Source organism: Chelonoidis abingdonii, chromosome 9 (genome assembly GCF_003597395.2).
Source record: "Chelonoidis abingdonii isolate Lonesome George chromosome 9, CheloAbing_2.0, whole genome shotgun sequence".
Taxonomy (NCBI): Eukaryota; Metazoa; Chordata; order Testudines; family Testudinidae; genus Chelonoidis; species Chelonoidis abingdonii.
Window position 1 is genome coordinate 17,698,687 of NC_133777.1, and position 20,835 is coordinate 17,719,521.

Genomic DNA, 20,835 nt, shown 5'->3' on the forward strand with positions numbered 1-20,835 from the left:
GCACCAGAGCCAGCCTGGTAATTGAACGGATGTAGATGGATCTATTAATACGTAAATTGGTTTTCTTGAAGTTAGCCTGTTCTGCAAAAAAAGTGAAAACGTGCAGATTTCTTGGTAGGAATTAACCCTCTAGGTGCTCTGCTTCTGCCTTTTGTCTGTCCAGACAGACCTAGTACAATTTAATAAATCAGGAACTACCACTTAGAGCATTCCTTACTGTAATAGTTTCTAAGCCAAACTTTTGTTAAATAAGATGGTGAAAATGTTACTGTTTGATGTTTGCCCCAATTATTATAAATATAGATTAAGTACATCAGTAAAATGGAAGAATACATGGCTTAAGAAAGCAATTCCGTCCTTCCCAAAAAGTGAAAATCTATTGTTTTTGTAAATGTTTACCGCACATCAGTTGAACTTCAGCTTTTTAACAAATTTTCTTTAAAAGGTTATGCAAGTTTGCAACAAAGCACAGAATATCTAGTACACGTCCTTACGCCTTGAGAAATTATCCTTGGTTGGCTGCCACGATAACACTGAAATAGCACTCCCTGGAGAAGTGTCCGCTAAGGACACAGTCACGATTCAAGCGTGGGACACTATCAAATTCTCTACCTAAAACCAAACCAAGAAACTCTTTTCCTGGTCAATGGAAGAACTACCATATTTTTCAAAGTAAGACTGGAATTTCCTCAGGATGTGTGTGTATGTGTGTGAAGTTGCTAAAATATTGGGCAGATGCTTTTATATGTATGTTATTCAGGCTTACACTCACTTTTAATATAGAGTAGTACCTATAAGTTGAAAATAGTATCGTGAACCTTGCGTGTGTATTGTGATAGTCAACCTGACCAAAAAACCTTTCAGGCAGCCCTTAAATTATAACCTGAACTGTAGATGAGAGACATTGTAGGTGTCCTATGTAATAGTGTCGATCATCCATCGGCTTTCTTTCCACAAATGCTGTAAGATTCTTTGACTCATATAAGCTGCAGAAGAAAAGGCTGTGGGTCTTTGTGCTGTTCAGACAGAAAAGAGTTCAGCGGTAGCTGTTTGATCTTCCTTATCAACTGAACTCTCTCATAAACTCATGCAGTAGCCGAGAAGAGAGAGCTCAGCCTGAGGTACACACTCTGTGAATGGTAGGGAAGTGTTCTGCAGAGCTGGCACTCCTTTGCATGCTTCTCCCATGAGTTATACAGCAGCCAGCCAAGGACTGTTCCATTAGCAAACCTCATTGCTTAGGAACCATTCGAAGCCTGGATAGATATGTTAGCTGTTAAAGTATAAATGGAATGTGCACTCAGAAATGCTACCTAGGTGAAAAAGCTTTTATAGTTTGTTGTAGAAGCTAAATTTTAAGCAGAATACTTGCTTAAATTTTATGATACAGGTTTAGAAGATTTACATCTGGATGAAGAATCATGCAGTTTTTATCAATCGTGAACACCATGTTGCTACATTAATGTCAAGAGACACCACGGTTTCATGCTAGGCACTATTCCGTGACACCGCTGGAACGAGATCTGGCCTAAATTCAATGGGTGGAGACACTCCTTTATTTGCCTTAAGCGGTGGCAGCAGCGAGAGCTGCTTTACAGCACAAAAGGTAAGTGCTGTATTTAAACTAATTAGCATCTCTCAGAGTGGAATATTCAAAGTTGCTTTAAAACCTAACAAATATTAAATATTTTTTGATTTTTATCTGAACTGCATTCATGCTGAGTAGATCTGTATGTTCATTCTCGTGGGTTTGATCAGATATCAGGCAAAACTGTATAATCAAATTCTGTTAGTGAAGAGACATTTCTTAGGCATATCTTACTTTTAATATATATTCTTGTGTGATACTTCAAGGGAGGAGCATGTTTGGATGGCTAAAGTTAGTTACTCTAAACCATTTTAGTTCTTTTCCATTCTTAGCTCTTTGTCACTTTAGCTTCTGTAGCTTAGAATGGGTATTTCAGAAGTGCTAATGTTTGTCAAAGCAGCAGAGAATCCTGTGGCACTTATAGACTAACAGACGTTTTGGATCATGAGCTTCGTGGTGAATACCCTATCGTCAGATGAATGTAGTGGAATTTCCAGGGGAGGTGTGTGTGTGTGTGTGTTGTGTGTGTATATATAATATTATTATATATATATATATATAATTATATATATATATATGAAAGCAAGCTAGAGATAACGAGGTTAGTTCAATCAGGGCTCATCCTCCCTGATTGAACTAACCTCATTATCTCTAGCGTGCTTGCTAGCATAATATACCTGCCCCTGGAAATTTCCACTACATTCATCTGACGAAGTGGGTATTCACCCACGAAAGCTCATGATTCAAAACATCTGTTAGTCTATAAGGTGCCACAGGATTCTCTGCTGCTTTTACAGATTCAGACTAACACGGCTACCCCTCTGATACTAAATGTTGTCCTAACCCTGCTGCTACTGAATTCAGTTGTAAAAGTCCCATTGACTTCAGTAGAAGTGGAGGTAGGACAGTGGTGAGTGCTTTGAAAATCAGTCATAAATTAAAAAACAAAACAAAAAAACAATAACCTCCTGAATTTGAAATAGTCTAAGCACTGCAAGTTATTATCCAGAGAGAGGATTTAGATTCCAATTTTTTTTTAGTCTGAACTGACTTTAGGATAACTTTGTAACTCAGTATTGTAGTTAGAATAAATAAGAGAGCTTTATAATTCAATTTCTTGTAGGCTCAGGATTCTTACCAGACCCCTCAAAATCCTGGAATAGTACCTAGACCCAGTGAACTTTACTACAGTAAAATTGGACCTGCTTTGAAGGCAGTTGGGCTTAGTCTAGATGTATCTCGTCGTGACTGGCCTTTGAACGTAATGAAGGCTGTTCTAGAGGAGCTTATGGAGGCAACTCCACCAAATCTTCTAGCTAAAGAACTTTGGTCATCATGTGCTACACCTGATGAGTGGTGGAGAGTTACGCAGGTAAGCTAACGTATATTATTTTCCTTTTTAAAACCATATTTTTGACTTAGGGGAGGGGCAGCAGATGCTTGGGATGCTTATAGCAATGGCACTCTTGTAGGGACAGGTGAGCTAGTACTATTAAATCATCACTTAACAGAAGTGTGTGCTTTAATAAGGATAGTTGGAAGAAGGGAGAGCAAGAGATTGGGAGTAAAAGCAGAAAAAATGGTGCCCTAGAAAGAAGTGGAAAACCCTGATTTACCTGTATTTTAATTAACCTATTACCTGAAGTTCTTAAAGAAATGAGTGCTGTGTTGGTAGATGTCCTGAGACAATCAGTAAAGGAGAACTTGCAACTGACTGCTGTGAATTATCCTAAAAAGAATAATAATAAAGTAATTAAGTGAAGTTTTTTAAGATTCCTAAAACCAAAAACATGATTCTGAAATTTTCTTTGAAGTCATATGCGAGATCCACTGCAGTTATGTCCATGGTTGGCTATATAATTGGTCTTGGAGACAGACATCTGGATAATGTTCTTATCGACATGACTACAGGAGAAGTTGTACATATAGATTACAATGTTTGTTTTGAAAAAGGTAAAAAACTTTTTTGTGTGTTTTATACATAATTCAAATATAACCTTTTCTTAATAATTAAAAATCTGAATCTTTCTCTTGAAGGAAAAAGCCTTAGAGTACCAGAAAAAGTTCCGTTCCGGATGACGCACAATATTGAAACAGCACTTGGAGTAACTGGAGTAGAAGGGGTTTTCAGGCTTTCTTGTGAACAGGTAGGCTGTGTGACTTCTAGAAATGTGGGGAACTCTCATCTGTTGTTTGTTTTGGAAATGCTTCCCTTCTCCTTACTTCCTTTTCAAACCCTTACTCTATTCTTATTCTTTAAATGTTGTTTGATATGGAGGAAATAAGAAAGTATTAGTTTGGGGACATTTTATATTTTTGTGAAACACTTAAAAAAAAAAAAAAAAAAAAAAAAAAAAAAGCGTGCAAGTATATAAAATTTAGCTCCAGATGTTGGCATGATCACAAATGGTCCATTGTTTGGCAGGTTTAATTGACTTCTAAAAATTAGGCTCTCCAGATCAGAAATATAGAATATTATGTTAAAATTTGAGATAAATGCAATGTAAGAAGCGCATTGCCCAACATACCTGCTAACGTTAGAAATAAGGCACATCTTTAACTGTGAGTGTGATTAACTATAGGAACAAACTACCAAAGGAAGTGTTGGATTCTCTATCTCTTGATGTCTTCAAATCAAGACTTGGATGCCTTTCTGGAAGATATGCTTTGGCCAAACACAGGTTTTTGAGCCCAGTACTGGAGTAACTGTGTGAAATGTATTGGCCTGTGATATATAGGAGGTCAGACTAGATGATCCGATTATATCTTCTGGCCTTAAGCTCTATGAAGCTATTATGTCTTATGGGGATATATAAGACAGTTAGAGAATTTAATACCTGAAAAGTCTTTGTATTCTAATAGTAAATTGAGGGGCCGTTTCTGGAGAACTTGTGGTGACATGACAAAGAAGGCATTAAGTTTCACGGAAATCTTAGCTTTCTACTAAGCATGTTCAGAGACTTCTTTCAGCCGCTAAGAACCTTTTTCTTTATTACTGCATAACAAACAGATGAAAAAGCCCTCCAGGAAGACTATATGTATGTGAAACTTACATTTCAGACTTCAGCTTTTTTTAGTGTACTATTGTGGGGTTTTTTTTTCAAGTGGTAAGATTTTTATGTATATGTTACACAAGGGGGAAGTGAGAATTCTTTTACGAAACCATAACTTAAATGACTGAAGGGATTTTGCTTAGTTGTCATTCTTTCCTCTTCTTTCTCTACTACTTTTCTTCTCTGTCTTCCAATCTCTGCACCCTTTACGCACAAATAAGAAAAGAAAAATCAGCTTTAGGGAGAGACAAATATAGAAAAATTCAGCCCCAAAGTAAATCTTTTCAAGGAGTTAGGAGCTTGTGAAGAAAGGTTAGAATGCAAACTCTGGTGCAGCTGTAACTCAAGAAAGCGCTATTTGAACTTGCAGCTATAATTGTATATACTTCCATATATCTGCCTTCAGGAAAGTTATGGATTGCTTTATTTAGCTATTCAAATATTAATGTCTATATCGTATTTAAAAACTGTGCTATTTTATGAGGATAGCTTAACCTGACTAAACTTATTAAAATATACAAAATACAGGTTCTACATATTATGCGACGTGGGAGAGAGACTTTGCTTACGTTGCTTGAGGCTTTTGTTTATGATCCTCTTGTGGACTGGACAGCAGGAGGGGAAGCAGGATTTGCTGGGGCTGTGTATGGTGGTGGTGGCCAGCAGGCTGAAAACAAACAGAGCAAAAGAGAGATGGAAAGAGACATCACTCGTAGCCTCTTTTCTTCAAGAGTAGCTGAGATAAAGGTAAAGTAGAGTCACTACAGTAACATGTCACATTACACTATCAGATGAAACTTCTTAAAAATGCTAAGAGTGTCATGAATAGAAATTCTTCATATTTGAAAGTAGTTTTTGCATGTTAGAAAATAGTATTTGCAGTTCAGGCCCAGATTTAGGAAAGTGTCACTGTTTAGAAAGGACATTTAAGAACACGCTTAACTTTTTAAGCACATGAAAGTTAAGTATGTGCTAAAGTAATTTCCTGCGTTGTGCCACAGGCTTGAAATCTGAAGCCTAGAGACATAGATGAATATTTTGATCAATATTAAAAGCTTAATACTTGTGAGAGTTGAGGAAATCTGTACCTATGGATTACAGCTGAGCAGCAGCACAGAAATGAAGTACTCCCTCCTCTATCCATTTGAATAAATAGCACATCTGTTTTTCTTATTTCTATATCTTGATTTATAGGTAAACTGGTTTAAGAACAGAGATGAAATGCTGGTTGTGCTTCCTAAGCTGGACAGCAGTTTAGAAGAGTATCTAAGCTTGCAAGAACAGTTGACGGACATTGAAAAATTGCAAGGCAAATTACTAGAAGAGATAGAATTTCTAGAAGGAGCAGAAGGAGTAGATCATCCATCTCATACATTGCAGCACAGGTATAGAAATAGCTGTGCTTCTACAGTGCTTTTATTTGAGGATCTTAAAGCTTTATTTAATATTGCACTGTTAGCACAGTGCAGCTTTTTATGAATTAGATGCTGTATGCACATTGGTTAATTTTAGAACGGTTACTTCAGACCAGGGATTGACAGCAGTGAGAAACTTATTCTCACAGTGCAAATACAATTTACAGAAGTGTTTTGAATATATTAATTTTAAACTTTTTCTAATATGTAATCTGTGAAAATTATAAAATAGATTTTCAGATCAGTTGAGTTAGTATGGCTTTGATCAGTGTAATTAAATATTTCTCATAGGGCGGTTAATAGATTCTGTGACTTCTGTAACTCAGGTATTCTGAACACACCCAGCTGCAATCGCAGCAAAGAGCTGTTCAGGAAGCAATCCAAGTGAAACTGAATGAATTTGAGCAGTGGATAACACATTACCAAGCTGCTTTTAATAATTTAGAGGCAACACAACTTGCAAGTCTTCTTCAAGAAATTAGCACCCAAATGGACCTTGGTATGAAATAAATAGTATTGTATCCTTCTTTTGATATTTTTATCCATGAAAAAATAATTGAACTAGTATTTAAAACCAAATGTTTTTTTAACAAATGACTTAAAACTGTTAGTAATACTCTGGTTTTATACATATAAATATGTGATTTTAAATTATGGTTATATTACATATGTGATCACCAATAATTACAGGAAAATAGTTAAAATTTAATCTCTTTCTTGAAGGTCCCCCAAGTTATGTACCAGCAACAGCCTTTCTGCAGAATGCTGGCCAGGCACATTTGATCAGTCAGTGTGAACAGCTAGAGGGAGAGGTTGGTGCTCTTCTTCAGCAGAGGCGGTCTGTTTTACGTGGCTGTCTTGAACAGTTGCATAACTATGCAACAGTAGCTCTTCAGTATCCCAAAGCTGTGTTTCAGAAACACCGAATTGAGCAGTGGAAGACGTGGATGGAAGAACTCATCTGTAACATGACAATAGAACGTTGTCAGGATCTCTATGGGAAGTAAGTTGACAGCACAATGGATTTCCCTAGTAATTTAATCCTTGCTACTTTCAAGATACCTTTATTTTAAGCAGGAAATGTAAAACACTAAAGTTTTGTTTTATGTTAAAATGTCATAGTCTTTCCAAGGAGTGTTTCCTTTTAAGGTGCTATTGCAGACATTTTAAAAAGAAAATAGAGAACATCTTTTAAAGTGTGGTCTCAGCTTCATCCATATAGTGACAAAACAACTATAAATATTGTTGCTTTATTTTCTGATTAATGTCTGTGCACAGCTCTAGGAAAGTGACCTTCATCGCTTAAACAAAACAAAACCCTACACCACACCAAGCAGAGTTTTGGTCATGAAAAAAAAGTGTCAGAGATTCCATGAGGTCCAATAGGGACTTTGGTATTGTTATCAAATACTACAGCGATGGGCGGTAGAAAAACACTAAAGCACAGTGAACTGATATTTTAGCATGGTTAGTGGTTTTTAATGTTAATTGTACTTCTGAAATTAGGAGACTTCTGGCTTGTTGTCCACCAATTGATCCTGAGAATAGATTTTAGTGTTAATGCTGGACTATAACCAAAAGGCAAGAAAGGTAGGATGTCCATTGACTTACATCAGTGCTGTTCTAAATTTATTGCCAACTCATTCCCTAAAGAATGTTGAAAGATGACACTAAAGAAGGAAGACTTTTTTTTTCTTTTGAGTTAAAATAAACGTTGAGTATATTGATCTAGCAAATATATCTACTGTATTAGAAATGTTCTGGAAACAAAGGATTGCATTCTGGCTAATGAAGGGGAAGTGAACTTAAACTCTCCACCTCAATAAAAGGAGATGTATTCAAATGCATTTGTATCCTGACTTAGATCAGCTCTCATGATTTTTTTGTGTGCCAGGGGAATTTGGATGGATATCATGACTTGGCCAGGCCCTTGTGTATCAGCAGACTAAAGCTGGTTGGAAACAACTAAAATTTTCAGAAAGGAGTGGGGAAGGGGAATTTTGTCAATGTTTTGCCATTCTTTTTTTGACCAGGAGACATGATCTGCACAGGTGTTGTCCATGCACTATTGTACTCCATGTCAGGAGCCATTGAATGAGTTATCAGTCCATGATTTGACAGAAGAGCCAAAGTAGGGTGGCCATCCTCCACTTTGTTCACATCTAGAATTTGGCCTAAAATATTTGATTCAGTTCGTGTTTAAATATGGAGTACTCTCCCTAGGGAATGGAGTGCCGCTTGTTAAAGTTTCAAAAAGGAGAACATGTCATTTTGCTGTCATTTTACAGGTATGAAATGCAGTATGCTCCTCAGCCACCTCCAACTGTATGTCAATTCATAACTGCTACAGAAATGACTCTTCAAAGATACGCAGCAGATATAAACAGCAGACTAATCAGGCAGGTGGAACGTTTGAAACAAGAAGCAGTCACTGTGCCAGTTTGTGAGGAACAGTTGAAAGAAATTGAACGTTGCATTAAGGTTTTCCTTCATGAAAATGGAGAGGAGGGGTCATTGAGCCTAGCAAATGTTGTTATATCTGCTCTTTGCACCCTTACAAGGTGAGCAATCTGTTATAAAATATACTATAGGTAGTTAATCTCATGATCTCTGGATAGGCTTCCCCCATGAGACCCTTTTCCAGCCTCCTTAGTGTGCCCTTTCAAGTTTCAGACCTGTGCCTCCACTTCTTTTTGTGGTCGGGTCTTGTGATCCAACCACTGTCTCTGGGTTACAGCCCCTTGGCTACCAACTGTGACTAATTCAGGAGGGCCAGCTGGGGTTGGATACTGCGAGGTTTCCCTTTTGGGAGCCTGTGACTGTATGTGTGTGATGCAGTGATGCAGAAACAGCTGATTAAAAAAGAGCATGATTTATTTTTCCCAACGGTACCCAGTGCTTAGAGAAGTGGATTTAAAATAAGAAACCTACACGCATATTTCCTTACCTAAGCTTTTAACCTCTTTATCCATGGCTCAGGTGAGTTTGGCTTATTCCCCATCTCTGAGTTGGGTGAAAGAGTCTGTCCTGCTTGCAGCTTTTCCCCTCAGTCCCTGAATGTCACTCACTGTTGGTTTTTTCCCTGTCACATCCTGACCATCCTCTCTGACCACTTCCCCCCACTTTTCTTCCAAAAGCACATTTTAAACTGATCAGGATTTTCTGATCTTTCAGGTTCTGCTTTGATTCCAGTTTAACTTTGGAAGAATAAAACATCCTAGCCTGGATGGATCCACTTAGGTGGTCCTTCCCCACACCACCACACTTGATGGCCCAGCCACTGTTATCTTAATTGCAGCTGCCTATCGAAGAGACTGTCTTATCTGTGTCCTTGTTTTCCCTTTCTTTCTTGGCTCCTCAGCAACCCTTTTACAGCCTCCTTTAATTTCACTCTATGCATTTAGGCAGCCAGCAATACACAATTGCTAGGAAACAGTCACACAGTGTTCATAAGAAATATAACAGACATTTTCCTAGGTCATCACAGATGACTTTATATTCATTTTTTGGCCAAAAAAAGGTAATTTTTTTTTTTACACTTGAGTTACTGACTTTAATTAGAAAATCATATTAAATGTACATATTAATATCAATTTAATATCAGTATTAAAAATCTAAATTACCATATTGCCTAGAATATACTATAAAATGTTGCCTTTTTTAAGATCTGCTCCATTCCATGTTTTTTATGGCTAGTTTATCAATTTAAGTGGTAGCAAAGTAAACTTAATATGCATTAGCACATGTGCTTTTACTTGTCTAACAAAAATATTGCTTCATTTAGACGTAATCTAATGATGGAAGGTGCCGCATCTAGTGCTGGAGAGCAACTGGTTGATTTGACTTCAAGGGATGGAGCCTGGTTCTTGGAGGAGCTGTGTAGCATGAGTGGGAATGTTACATGCCTCGTGCAGTTATTGAAGCAATGTCATCTGGTCCCACAGGACTTGGACATTCCAAACCCAATTGAAGCATCAGAAGCAGTTCACTTAGCTAATGGAGTTTACATCTCACTTCAGGTGAACTGTACTTTTATGCCATTGTTTTTTCCCAAATACATCAGCGAAACCATGTAGTTTGTTGTGTTCCAAAAATTCTCCTAAATAAGTATTTATAATTTATTTTACATTATTACCAGAAGTCTTTTATCAGGAATTGGTCTTAAATATCCCATTTATTCCCTGACTCTCAACCTGTTACGTTTACTATAATTACTTAATATTTAAATGACTAAAACAAACTATTAATGCAACCCAGAATTTTGAAAAAAGTTACTATTTATTAACCATGAGATATAGAAGATGGAAATAGTAACAAATTAGTCAAAATAACAGCTCCATGTCTTGCTGTTATTTCATATTATTCCCTATCACTGGGAGCCCAAAAAGGTTTCCAAATGGTGTTTAAAATTTTTCATTTCTATTTATTTCTAGCTACAGTTTATCCCCCCCTCCCCCTCCAAAAAACCCACCAGGCTGTTCAAAATACGCTAAAGGAATACTTTACAGGCCTCAGTTCCCAGACCTGGGAGGGGAGAAATGATCTTAATTTTACCTACAGAAGAGTGCTCACTCATAGAAACTTTTGACTTTAAGGGCAACTCTGAATCATATGGACCAATTACTTGGTTTTCACCAGCCATCCATTTGACTGACAGGTGTGACTGTTACATTTTTGAGGAGTTTTGTGCTCCTAAGTCACTTTTGAAAAGCACTCTTTACCACCTTTATAAAGAGCTTTGAGAGTTTCTGGAGAAAGGTGGTATTATATTATTAACCTGTGTTTCAGAAACATGCATGTAACTTAATTGCACTGCACACAAATAAGGCCATGTTTCCTTTTGAGTTCTTGGATGAGATTTGAAAATCTTTCTAAACTAAGCTAACTAACCTTTCTTTTGGTGCATCTTGTCTTGTTTTGGAGATGGAGGGCACTGGCTGATACCTTGCACAACCTACTTTAGCCCTCTGATACATTCTGCTTAGTGAAAACAGCGGTTCTCAAAATGAAGTCTCTGTACCACCAATCATCTGTAGAGCACTTGCAGTTAGTCCGTGCGGTGCTATAACTCCTCATTTCTAGTTGCTAAACAGCAGTCAGATAATCTAAGTCTACTTTAAATGTTTTTTATTATTTTTCCATATTAAAAATGGTTATTTGCTACAGGGTGGTGGTTCACTCATCAGTGGGGGAGACTAGGTAATCTGCATAAGTCGTGACAAGGTGGGCAATAGAACACTTTCTTTAAGATACTGCCTTCACTACTTAATGTTTTAAAATCCTTTGGTTTATGTAAAATGCCATTGGTTTAGGTTTAAAACAGCTACAGTCGAAGTTACAGGGCTTCCTAGTCGCAATTTATATGATAAAATATTTGAAGCAAGTTTCTGATCCTTTTGCTACCCAATAGTCTATTGTCTTCAAACAACCTTTTACTGTAGATGGCATAATAATAAAATAAATAAGGCATTGCATATGACACCTAAAAAGGGGAAAAAGCTATTTTTTTTCTTATTCTTGCATACTTCTGACAGGAATTGAACTCAAACTTCAGGCAGATCATTTTTCCAGAAGCTCTTAGGTGTTTAATGAAAGGAGAGTACACTTTAGAAAGTATGCTTCATGAACTGGACAATCTTATTGAACAAACAACTGATGGAGTCCCTTTGCAAACGCTGGTTGAATCTCTTCAAGCCTATTTAAGAAATGCAGCTATGGGGCTAGAAGAAGAAACACATACTCATTACATTGATGTTGCAAGGTAAATAGTTTTGTGTGTGTTTCCTTTAGTTCAAAGTCAATATGTTTTGCCATATTCTCACCCACCATATCTAATTCTTGGTTTGTCTTTAATTTGATTATTTGTTACATATGTCACCTAACAATGGATAATACTTAGTTTTTAATAGTAAAATGAGTATAAATGTGAGATTATGAAAACTTTTATATTTTAATCATCATAAATTAGACCTTAAGATGCATTTGATCGTTTGGGGTATTTCCCAAACTTTATAGGCAATACAAGACCGTTCTTTTAGCGAGACATTTTAAAAGAAAAGCTTAGGAAAATATGGAGAGATGAGATTTCAGGAGAGCAAGTGTCTCTAAAATCTGAGAAGGCTGTGAACTGGAGTGAGGAATTCATAATTTTTGCAGTTCGTGCAGCAGCCATGGTTTAAATGAGTTTTCTGCACAAGACTTTCTGGTCAGATAGAATCACCAGTGGCCATAGGTATTTTTGGTACCAAAAATATTTTAACCCTCTTATCTTTTTTCCTAGAATGCTTCATGCTCAGTATGGTGAATTAATTCAGCCAAGAAATGGTTCCGTTGATGAAACTCCAAAAATGTCAGCTGGCCAGATGCTTTTGGTTGCATTTGATGGAATGTTTGCCCAAGTAGAAACTGCATTTGGCTTGTTAATTGAAAAGGTATGGCTTTATTTTTCAAAATATCCTTGAGGCATAAGGCATTTATTAAACAAGAAAATAATTCTTTTCTTACTTTCATTCAGCTAAACAAGATGGAAGTACCTGTTGCATGGCGTAAGATTGATATAATCAGAGAAGCCCGGAGCACTCAAGTTAATTTCTTTGATGATGATGATAATCGACAAGTTCTAGAGGAGATTTTCTTTCTAAAGAGACTACAGACAATCAAAGAATTTTTCAGACTCTGTGGTACATTTTCTAAAACTTTGTCAGGTAAATATGCATTAATGTAAAAGAAGCCATTTTTGTTTCATAGCAATAGGAAACCTCCCTGCTCTCTACCACTTTACCTGTGATATGAGTACAGAATGAAACTAATCTGTATTTCTGTAACTTACATATTTTAAGATGCTAGTGCCTAGCAAATAAATGTAAATTCTGTCATGTAATAACATTGCTGTCTGTACAGAAAACAAATGAAATTTTTCTAGATATACAAAATGTTTATATGAAATACTGTTTCTTTTTTAAAGGATCAAGTTCACTTGAAGATCAGAACACAGTAAATGGACCTGTGCAAATTGTCAATGTGAAAGCCCTTTATAGAAATTCTTGTTTTAGTGAAGACCAAATGGCCAAACCTATAAAGGCATTTACAGCAGATTTTGTGAGACAGCTTTTAATTGGCCTTCCAAATCAAGCCTTGGGGCTTACTTTGTGCAGTTTCATCAGTGCTCTGGGTGTGGATATCATTGCTCAAGTAGAGGCTAAGGACTTTGGAGCAGAAAGCAAAGTTTCTGTGGATGACTTGTGTAAGAAAGCTGTAGAACACAATATCCAAATTGGCAAGTTCTCACAGCTGGTCATGAACAGGGCAACAGTATTGGCCAGTTCATATGACACAGCATGGAAGAAACATGATTTAGTGCGCAGACTTGAAACCAGTATTTCTTCTTGCAAGACTAGCCTTCAGAGGGTGCAGTTGCATATTGCCATGTTCCAGGTAAATCATATGTGAACTCTTTCCAAAATTGTTCATCTAAAAATGTGCTTTAGTTGTGTCATGCGGGCACATAAAATACATATTGCTTGTGGAGTGTATAATGAACATTGATGGATTTTTAGTAAACTTTATTTAGTTTTCAGTTTTTAAATTTTATTTAATACATAGATATGGAAGAATAGCGTAGCATGCTGGTAGCTTGTGGAGCTAGCTGCTCCCAAGAGTGCAAACATGACCATTTATAATTTAAGTTTTGGAACTAAACATATATAAACCAGTGTCCAGCTGTGCCAGAAGAAGGACGAGAGACACTGGATGTGTTTAATTAGGCTATAAGTGTATTCTTAAATGTCTAGCAGTACCCAGCAGACACAAGTGTATGATGCAGGTAATTCCATAATCGTTTCAGTGTGTACCCAAGGGGCTTCTGTCTGCCCTCTCCCTTACCCATTGTGGTCCTCAGCCAACCCACAGCCTGGACTTCCCCCTCTGAATAGGGGTAAGAGAGGTCTATAAAGGGAGGGGATTTGGCTCTCTGTTCTACCAGTTGAAGGGGCCCCAACCTCACCCCCCTTTCCCACTCCTTTAAAGGATATCTCCTTTAAATCCTTTACTAATCCATTTTATCGGATCTCTCTATCCCTTCCCAATGGAGACCTGCACTGGACATCCGTCCCATGTTCCCATAGTTAGTTGCAATATCATAGTCTAATTCCTTTTCCTGTTTGCCCAACTGATCCTCTCCCCACCCCAAACCAGTTGGGTGGAACATAGGAAAAAAACCACTTGTCCGATCTGATGATGAGGGAAAAATTCCGTTCCAGCCCCCTGAGAAAGGAGGAACTAGTGCAATGCCCACAGTGAAAAATCAGTACCCCTGAGAAGCTCTCCCATCAGTGTAGTAGCATCTTCACTAAAGTGCTAAAATGGCACAGCTGCACCACTGCTTGTGAAGACGAGCCCTTAATGATTTCTGCTATGGAGATATTTGGTTGAGTGTAATATTGTGATAAGTCTTCCTTTTGAAATGTTTTGTGTGTTTTAGAAAAGTGGAACAGGAAATTGTTTCATTTTAAATGTAAATGAATTGTTTTTAAAAATAATCAGCAATAACAATTAAAATGTTACTTGCTAAACTGTTTCATAGATATTCTGTTTGTTAACCTGTGATGGTTAAAAACCAAGTATAAAGTGTAATCCATTTTCCTTTAGTTTAACAGTACATATATACATATTTTCTGAAGGGTTAATAATAAATGGTTAATCAATTTAGTCCAACAGGGCAGTACATTATTTATATCCATGGCTTATAACCTTCCGTGTCACCTTCTGCCGATGTTTATAACTATGATGCCTGCTGCTTATATCTGTAACATATTTGCTATTTATTAATTGTTTAACCCTTTATAAATATACCCTTGATACAAAATGTAACCATAACGTTAGAATTAATGTTTTATTATAAAAGTTTAATATTTTTTGAAAGAAATTATATAAACTTCAATATAAATATTTTTTTGAAAAAGTGGCAGCATGAAGATCTCCTTATCAGTCGCCCACAAGCCATGTCCATTACTCCTCCACCCCGTTCTGCAATTTTAGCCAGCATGAAAAAGAAACTTCATATGCTCAGCCAGATCGAAGCTTCAATTGGAACAGTTCAGGTATTTTTCTTTTTTGGGGTGTGTTTTTGCAGCATACATAAATGTGAATTCTTCCTCATTGTACTACTGCAGTCCACACATTCCAAAAGTGTCCACCTCTTGCTCACCATGATTCTGGTTAGCCATTGTGAGCTAACATCTTTTACGTGGACCTGTTATTTTGAGTTGCCTTCCTCTGTCCCACCTTGTGTGTATGATTCCATTACTTCATCCCTCTGCCTCAGCAGACACAGCATTCTCTGCTTGGGATGGCAGAAAATTTGCTCCATGACTAAATACCCAGATATACAAATCATACTTCTCCTGAAGGCTGAGACACTTATCCTTCAACTGGAAGGGTAGTCCCATGGGTAGAGTGGTTTTAAAAAAAAAAAAAAAGGCTTTGTGTGTTTTGCAGTTTTTTTGATTCAGCATCATTTTCTCAATATAGGAGAAGCTAGCAGCACTTGAAGCCAGCATTGAGCAGCGTTTGAAATGGGCAGGAGGTGCCAATCCTGCATTGGCCCCAGTCCTACAAGATTTTGATGCTACTATTGCTGAAAGAAGAAACCTTGTCCTTAAAGAAAGTCAAAGAGCAAGTCAGGTAGTATAAGCTATTTCACTGATTAGTGTTGGTTTATTTGAGAATTTAGGAAAGTTTGTTCAGCCTTACTGCAGGTAGGGTTTGGAAAAATCTCTGGTGCCAGGAAGGGCAGTTGACTATTTTGGGGGATTCCAGAGCTTATCCCAACTGCTTTTAAATTAGAAAAAATTATATAATGTTATTGCCCATGAATTGACACAGTTGTTACTACTGCCTGCTTTGAGTGCTCTTGTCTAGAAGTAGACTTGCAGATAAAAGCCTAGAAGCATCATTGTATTTTTATTTGATGTAATATGCAATTTAATTGGAGTGGTTCTCACTTTTTCTGCTTTATAGGTTACATTCCTCTGCAGTAACATAATTCATTTTGAAAGTTTACGCACTAGAACAGCAGAAGCCTTGAGTCTTGATACTGCGTTATTTGAACTTATCAAACGTTGTCAACAAATGTGTTCATTTGCGTCACAGTTTAACAGTTCAGTCTCTGACCTGGAGCTACGTTTACTTCAGAGAGTGGTGAGTAAAGTTGATGGGGGAGACGGACTGTAGAATACAACATAATTACAAAGCTTATGAATGGCTTCTCCACTTTATTTTCACTTCTTATTAGTTCTGTGTGCTTGTTTTAGCAAGGAAAGCGTATTGGGTTAAATCCGTTTAGCAGTAGACATAAAATGGGAATACTTGTTTAGTAAATTATTGTATCTAGATAGAGTTTAAAATTTTCTTTTTTCAGGGCACCAATCTTGAACATCCTATTGGTAGCTCTGAATGGCTTCTCTTAGCTCACAAACAACTAACCCAGGACATGTCTACACAAAGGGCAGTGCAAACAGAGAAAGAACAACAGATAGAAACAGTTTGTGAAACAATTCAGAATCTGGTTGATAGTATTAAAACTGTGCTCACTGGTCACAACAGACAACTTGGAGACGTCAAACATCTGCTGAAAGCCATGGCAAAGGTAATGCCCAAAACTTCCACTATTTTGTTATAGAAGACCTACCTAGTGTTCAAGAAAAATAAAATTACCAGGGTATTCATGTTAGGCTACCTCATGGTATTCCCTAAAATTAAAATAATGGTGATTCCTGCTTATGTACATAGGGCTGAACTGATTAACACTTTGAGATCAAAGAAATTTTACTCAAGGGTAAATTGAGTAAAGGGGTTCTGGAACATTGTGCAGATATCAGGTCATAGTGATACAAGTTGATCAAATATTGGTAGACCTAAGGCTTGCCTTTCTTGTATGCATGTCTCTGTTTCTGTTTTAATCCACATGGGCACACAAACCTTTTAAAAAATTTTGTACATGTCCGACATTTCCTTTTCAAGTTAGATAAATCTGAAGAAAATTTTTCTTCTATTGAAATTACAGTCACTTATGTATGTGGTGTTCATAGGAAAACCCATCAAAGGCTGTAGAAGCAGAGCAACTGCTAAGCTTTTCTATGATACAGAACAAAGCAAACATGAATCTTAACACCTAGTTTCTTTGTTTATAGGATGAAGAAGCCGCTCTTGCAGATGGTGAAGATGTTCCCTATGAGAATAGTGTTAGGCAGTTCTTGGGTGAATATAAATCATGGCAAGACAATATTCAGACAGTTTTGTTTACATTAGTTCAAGCTATGGGTCAGGTCCGCAATCAGGAGCATGTTGAAATGCTGCAGGAAATAACTCCCACCCTGAAAGAACTCAAAACACAGAGTCAAAGGTAAAGCTATATCTTCTGTATGATTGTACAGAATTTTCTTTTCTGTTTACATATGTAAATAAAACCAGACACACATAGCATTCTAGTTCTTTTCCAATCTATTTGCAGAATTTCACTTCATTTTTACTCAGGTTTTCATTTGGGATTTTCAAGTAACATACTATAGCTGAATGTATAAATATTTATGGACTTTATTATGTTTCCTAGTGTCTACAATAATCTAGTGAGTTTTGCATCACCCTTAGTCACGGATACATCAAACGAATGTTCAAGCCCAACATCAACTGCTACATATCAGCCAACCTTTGCTGCAGGTAACATTTGGGAAAGTATCAAATCAAACATGATGGATTTTTTAGCAACAACATTTTTTTAGCAAAAAAACAAAAATTGCTTTATAAAATTTACTGCAAGTGTAACCAGTGAGTTAGTTCGTGAGTGTATCCCTTTTCTTAAATAAAAATATACTGTAAAATTGAAAAATTTATATCACATAAAGTAACCTCTACTTCAAACCACAAATCCCAGAAAATTAATAAATTTTTTTTATACTCCTTGTTGTGCGTCATGCTCCATATCAAATATACTGTAAATGCACCAGAACCTGTTAATCCAGAATCCTCCGTCTACCTTATGAACAAAGAATGAGTTAGTGGTGCTTTGCTTTGATACCTGATATTTGGTAAATAGCCTCACAATCTAATTTTTAATGGGTTGAGATTAATTTTAAAATATCTGAATTTATATATTGTCAACAAGACTTACTTCATAAAAATGCAGTTACCCAAAGACCATTATTGCTGTCCATATAAGCTTGAATTCCCATGTAAGGGTTTATTGTAAAATCAGTACTTGGAGCGAATTTACATTCTAACTCCTATTGATAATAGGAATAGCTTGCATAAGTTCCTCGCAACAGTTGTGGCAGTGGAATCTTCTAACCTCATGTAAATACATGGTTTACAAAACAAAAAAATATTCTGGTTTAGTTTTGTGAGGTGGGGAAGTAAAATGGGAACAGAAATGAGGAAGTCGGGGAAGCAGAAGAGAAAAGAGCTGCAGCAGGATCATGCATTTGTATATGTATTGAAATGCTGTGTGTGGCTCTCAGATATGTGTTGTGCATATATAGAAAAATAAAGGATTAAATCTCTACAATGTACTGTTTTGGCACTCTTACTACACCTGTTTCTCAAAGAGAAAATATTAAACTTTGTTAAACAGGTATTTCTTATAGACTACATGTGTGTGTATATACCAAGTTTTAATTAAATATTAGTTGTATCCAAATTTAGTTTGAACTGCTAGTCTGAAAGGACACTTTTTAAATAGCTGATGGAATTTTCATTCAGACTTTCCAAATTTTTGTCGGGGCTGAAAATAAGCATGACAAATTTTGTACTAAAGGATGTGTTTTTTGAAAGTTAACATTGATTTGCCTTGTAAACCATATAGCTTCCTTCAGTCCATTCTGCGCACACAGTTCAATGGTAACGTACATGTGCAGAAGGTGTATGTGCTGTAAGCGTATGGAGGTGACCTCAAGCACTCAGACCAAGCTGTCTAACAAATGCCTGGTTAAAAAAGTTTCTGGAGTGCCACGTTCTCCTCAGGCCTGTGAGGCAGAGGAGCATATGGAGAAAAGGTGGATGGAAAACCAAAAGGCCAGTAATCTACTTAGCTAAAAACTGTGAAGCTGCCTTGAGAGGCAGGTAGCTGCAGGGTGGGTGCAGAAGAAAGAAGGGGAGGAGGGAAAGGTCATAATAGCTGGAGAGAGGAGATGAAGAAGATTTAAGGGCAGAAGAGCGCAATATGCTGAGGCTAATTCTGCTGTTCAGTAGTTGGACAGGATTTGTGGATGGGATGAGAAGGCCAATGTACAAATTAAAAAAAAAAAAAAAAATCTGTTTAGTGTCAGGAATCCAAATCCCAGGACCATGGAGTTGAATTTGCTTATTCATTCACATGCTAGTTACTAATGGGAATACCTTGGCTGCTAATCATCTCCCAGAAACTTGTTTTAGAGAACTAAGAAGTTAATGACCTGTTTATATATGTTTCTGTTATTTAGAATGTTAATTTTTACATTTAAATATGAGTGTAAAGACAAATCAGTTTTAGTAATACTTTGCTCCATTCTGTTGCTCAAATGATTAAACATTATCTTTACAGCAGTGCGTAGCAATACAGGACAGAAGACCCAGCCAGAGGTCATGTCGCAGAATGCAAGAAAGCCAATTCAGAAAAATCTTGCTACGTCAGCAGATACGCCTCCAAGCACAGTTCCAGGAACTGGCAAAGGTGTCGCCTGTAGTCCTAAAAAGGCCGTCAGGGACCCTAAAACAGGAAAGGGTAAATAGTGGAGTAAAATGGTTGTAAAATGTGTTAATGTGCTTCAATATGTACTGTTAAATGTAGCTGATAGTCTGAATTTGCATTTTTAGCTGTGCAAGAAAGGAATTCATATGCAGTTAGTGTGTGGAAGCGAGTCAAAGCCAAGTTAGAGGGCCGAGATGTGGATCCCAACAGGAGAATGTCTGTTGCTGAACAGGTGAGTTGAATTTGGTAAAAGTTTAAGTAACAGTCCTTGTTAACGATACTTATCAATAAATTATCAATTTACTTATTTATCTTTCGTTAAAGCTTGATTGTAAAACTGAAACCTACAGTGAGTGGTCTCAGAATTGGTTAATCCAATTGGAATATTGTGCTCTGTCCTGGTTGTTTTATGGAAAAGAGGGCCAGTGGGAGGGATAGAATGGGAAGCAGTATTGCTGCACTAGATCTAGTTTAGGAGAGCAGGAAGAGGGGCATGTGATAGTGAACAACGAATTAGACATGCCTTTGCAATACAGTGTGGGAGCAAAAGCACCCAGTGCAAGTTTAGGCTATATATTCAGAGAGTCACTGCAGATTAGAGAGGCTCTGGTGTAAAGTGCATCTGTAATATTCTATTTAGGCAGCAGGAAGTTCAGTAAAAACTGTCATATATATGTCATATAGATGCGACTGGATAGCGTAGTGGTTAAGAGCACCGCCCTTTGATACGGGAGGCCGCCCTTTGATCCGAGAGACCAGGGTTCAAATCCTGGTTGGTACCCAACTTTCCAGTAGGGGTCCTTGGGCAAAAGACCCCCTAACACTTCACCTGCCTACCTCAAATATGAGAGCGACACAAACTAGGAGAGTCATGCTGGCTCGGATGTTGCCCGGATTAACAAGGTCCGCGCCAGATGTTGAGGAACCAGGACAATCTGACGATAAGTGGGCTACTGGAACAAACCATTCATGGACGAGACAAGAGAACCTGGAATTGATGGAATGCTACTACAACAGTAGACCTAATGAGAGGGGATATATGAAACGTATGAGGGGACT

General features: G+C 37.2%; 1 protein-coding gene across 3 annotated transcripts in view; it reads left to right on the forward strand.

Annotated features, from left to right (window-relative positions):
- The window catches only part of SMG1 (SMG1 nonsense mediated mRNA decay associated PI3K related kinase), a 139,274-nt gene that overhangs the window by 111,729 nt on the left and 6,710 nt on the right, over positions 1–20,835 (forward strand). For all 3 annotated transcript variants that reach the window (XM_075069258.1, XM_075069259.1, XM_075069261.1), the window contains 21 exons: positions 2,712–2,960; positions 3,403–3,541; positions 3,626–3,735; positions 5,170–5,388; positions 5,836–6,026; positions 6,383–6,555; positions 6,780–7,059; positions 8,345–8,617; positions 9,841–10,075; positions 11,591–11,817; positions 12,337–12,487; positions 12,571–12,760; positions 13,021–13,490; positions 15,017–15,154; positions 15,585–15,737; positions 16,074–16,253; positions 16,474–16,701; positions 17,246–17,457; positions 17,665–17,771; positions 19,630–19,809; positions 19,902–20,008. In XM_075069258.1, coding sequence (XP_074925359.1) covers positions 2,712–2,960; positions 3,403–3,541; positions 3,626–3,735; positions 5,170–5,388; positions 5,836–6,026; positions 6,383–6,555; positions 6,780–7,059; positions 8,345–8,617; positions 9,841–10,075; positions 11,591–11,817; positions 12,337–12,487; positions 12,571–12,760; positions 13,021–13,490; positions 15,017–15,154; positions 15,585–15,737; positions 16,074–16,253; positions 16,474–16,701; positions 17,246–17,457; positions 17,665–17,771; positions 19,630–19,809; positions 19,902–20,008 — 4,212 coding nt within the window. The remainder of the gene's footprint in view (positions 1–2,711; positions 2,961–3,402; positions 3,542–3,625; positions 3,736–5,169; positions 5,389–5,835; positions 6,027–6,382; positions 6,556–6,779; positions 7,060–8,344; positions 8,618–9,840; positions 10,076–11,590; positions 11,818–12,336; positions 12,488–12,570; positions 12,761–13,020; positions 13,491–15,016; positions 15,155–15,584; positions 15,738–16,073; positions 16,254–16,473; positions 16,702–17,245; positions 17,458–17,664; positions 17,772–19,629; positions 19,810–19,901; positions 20,009–20,835) is intronic.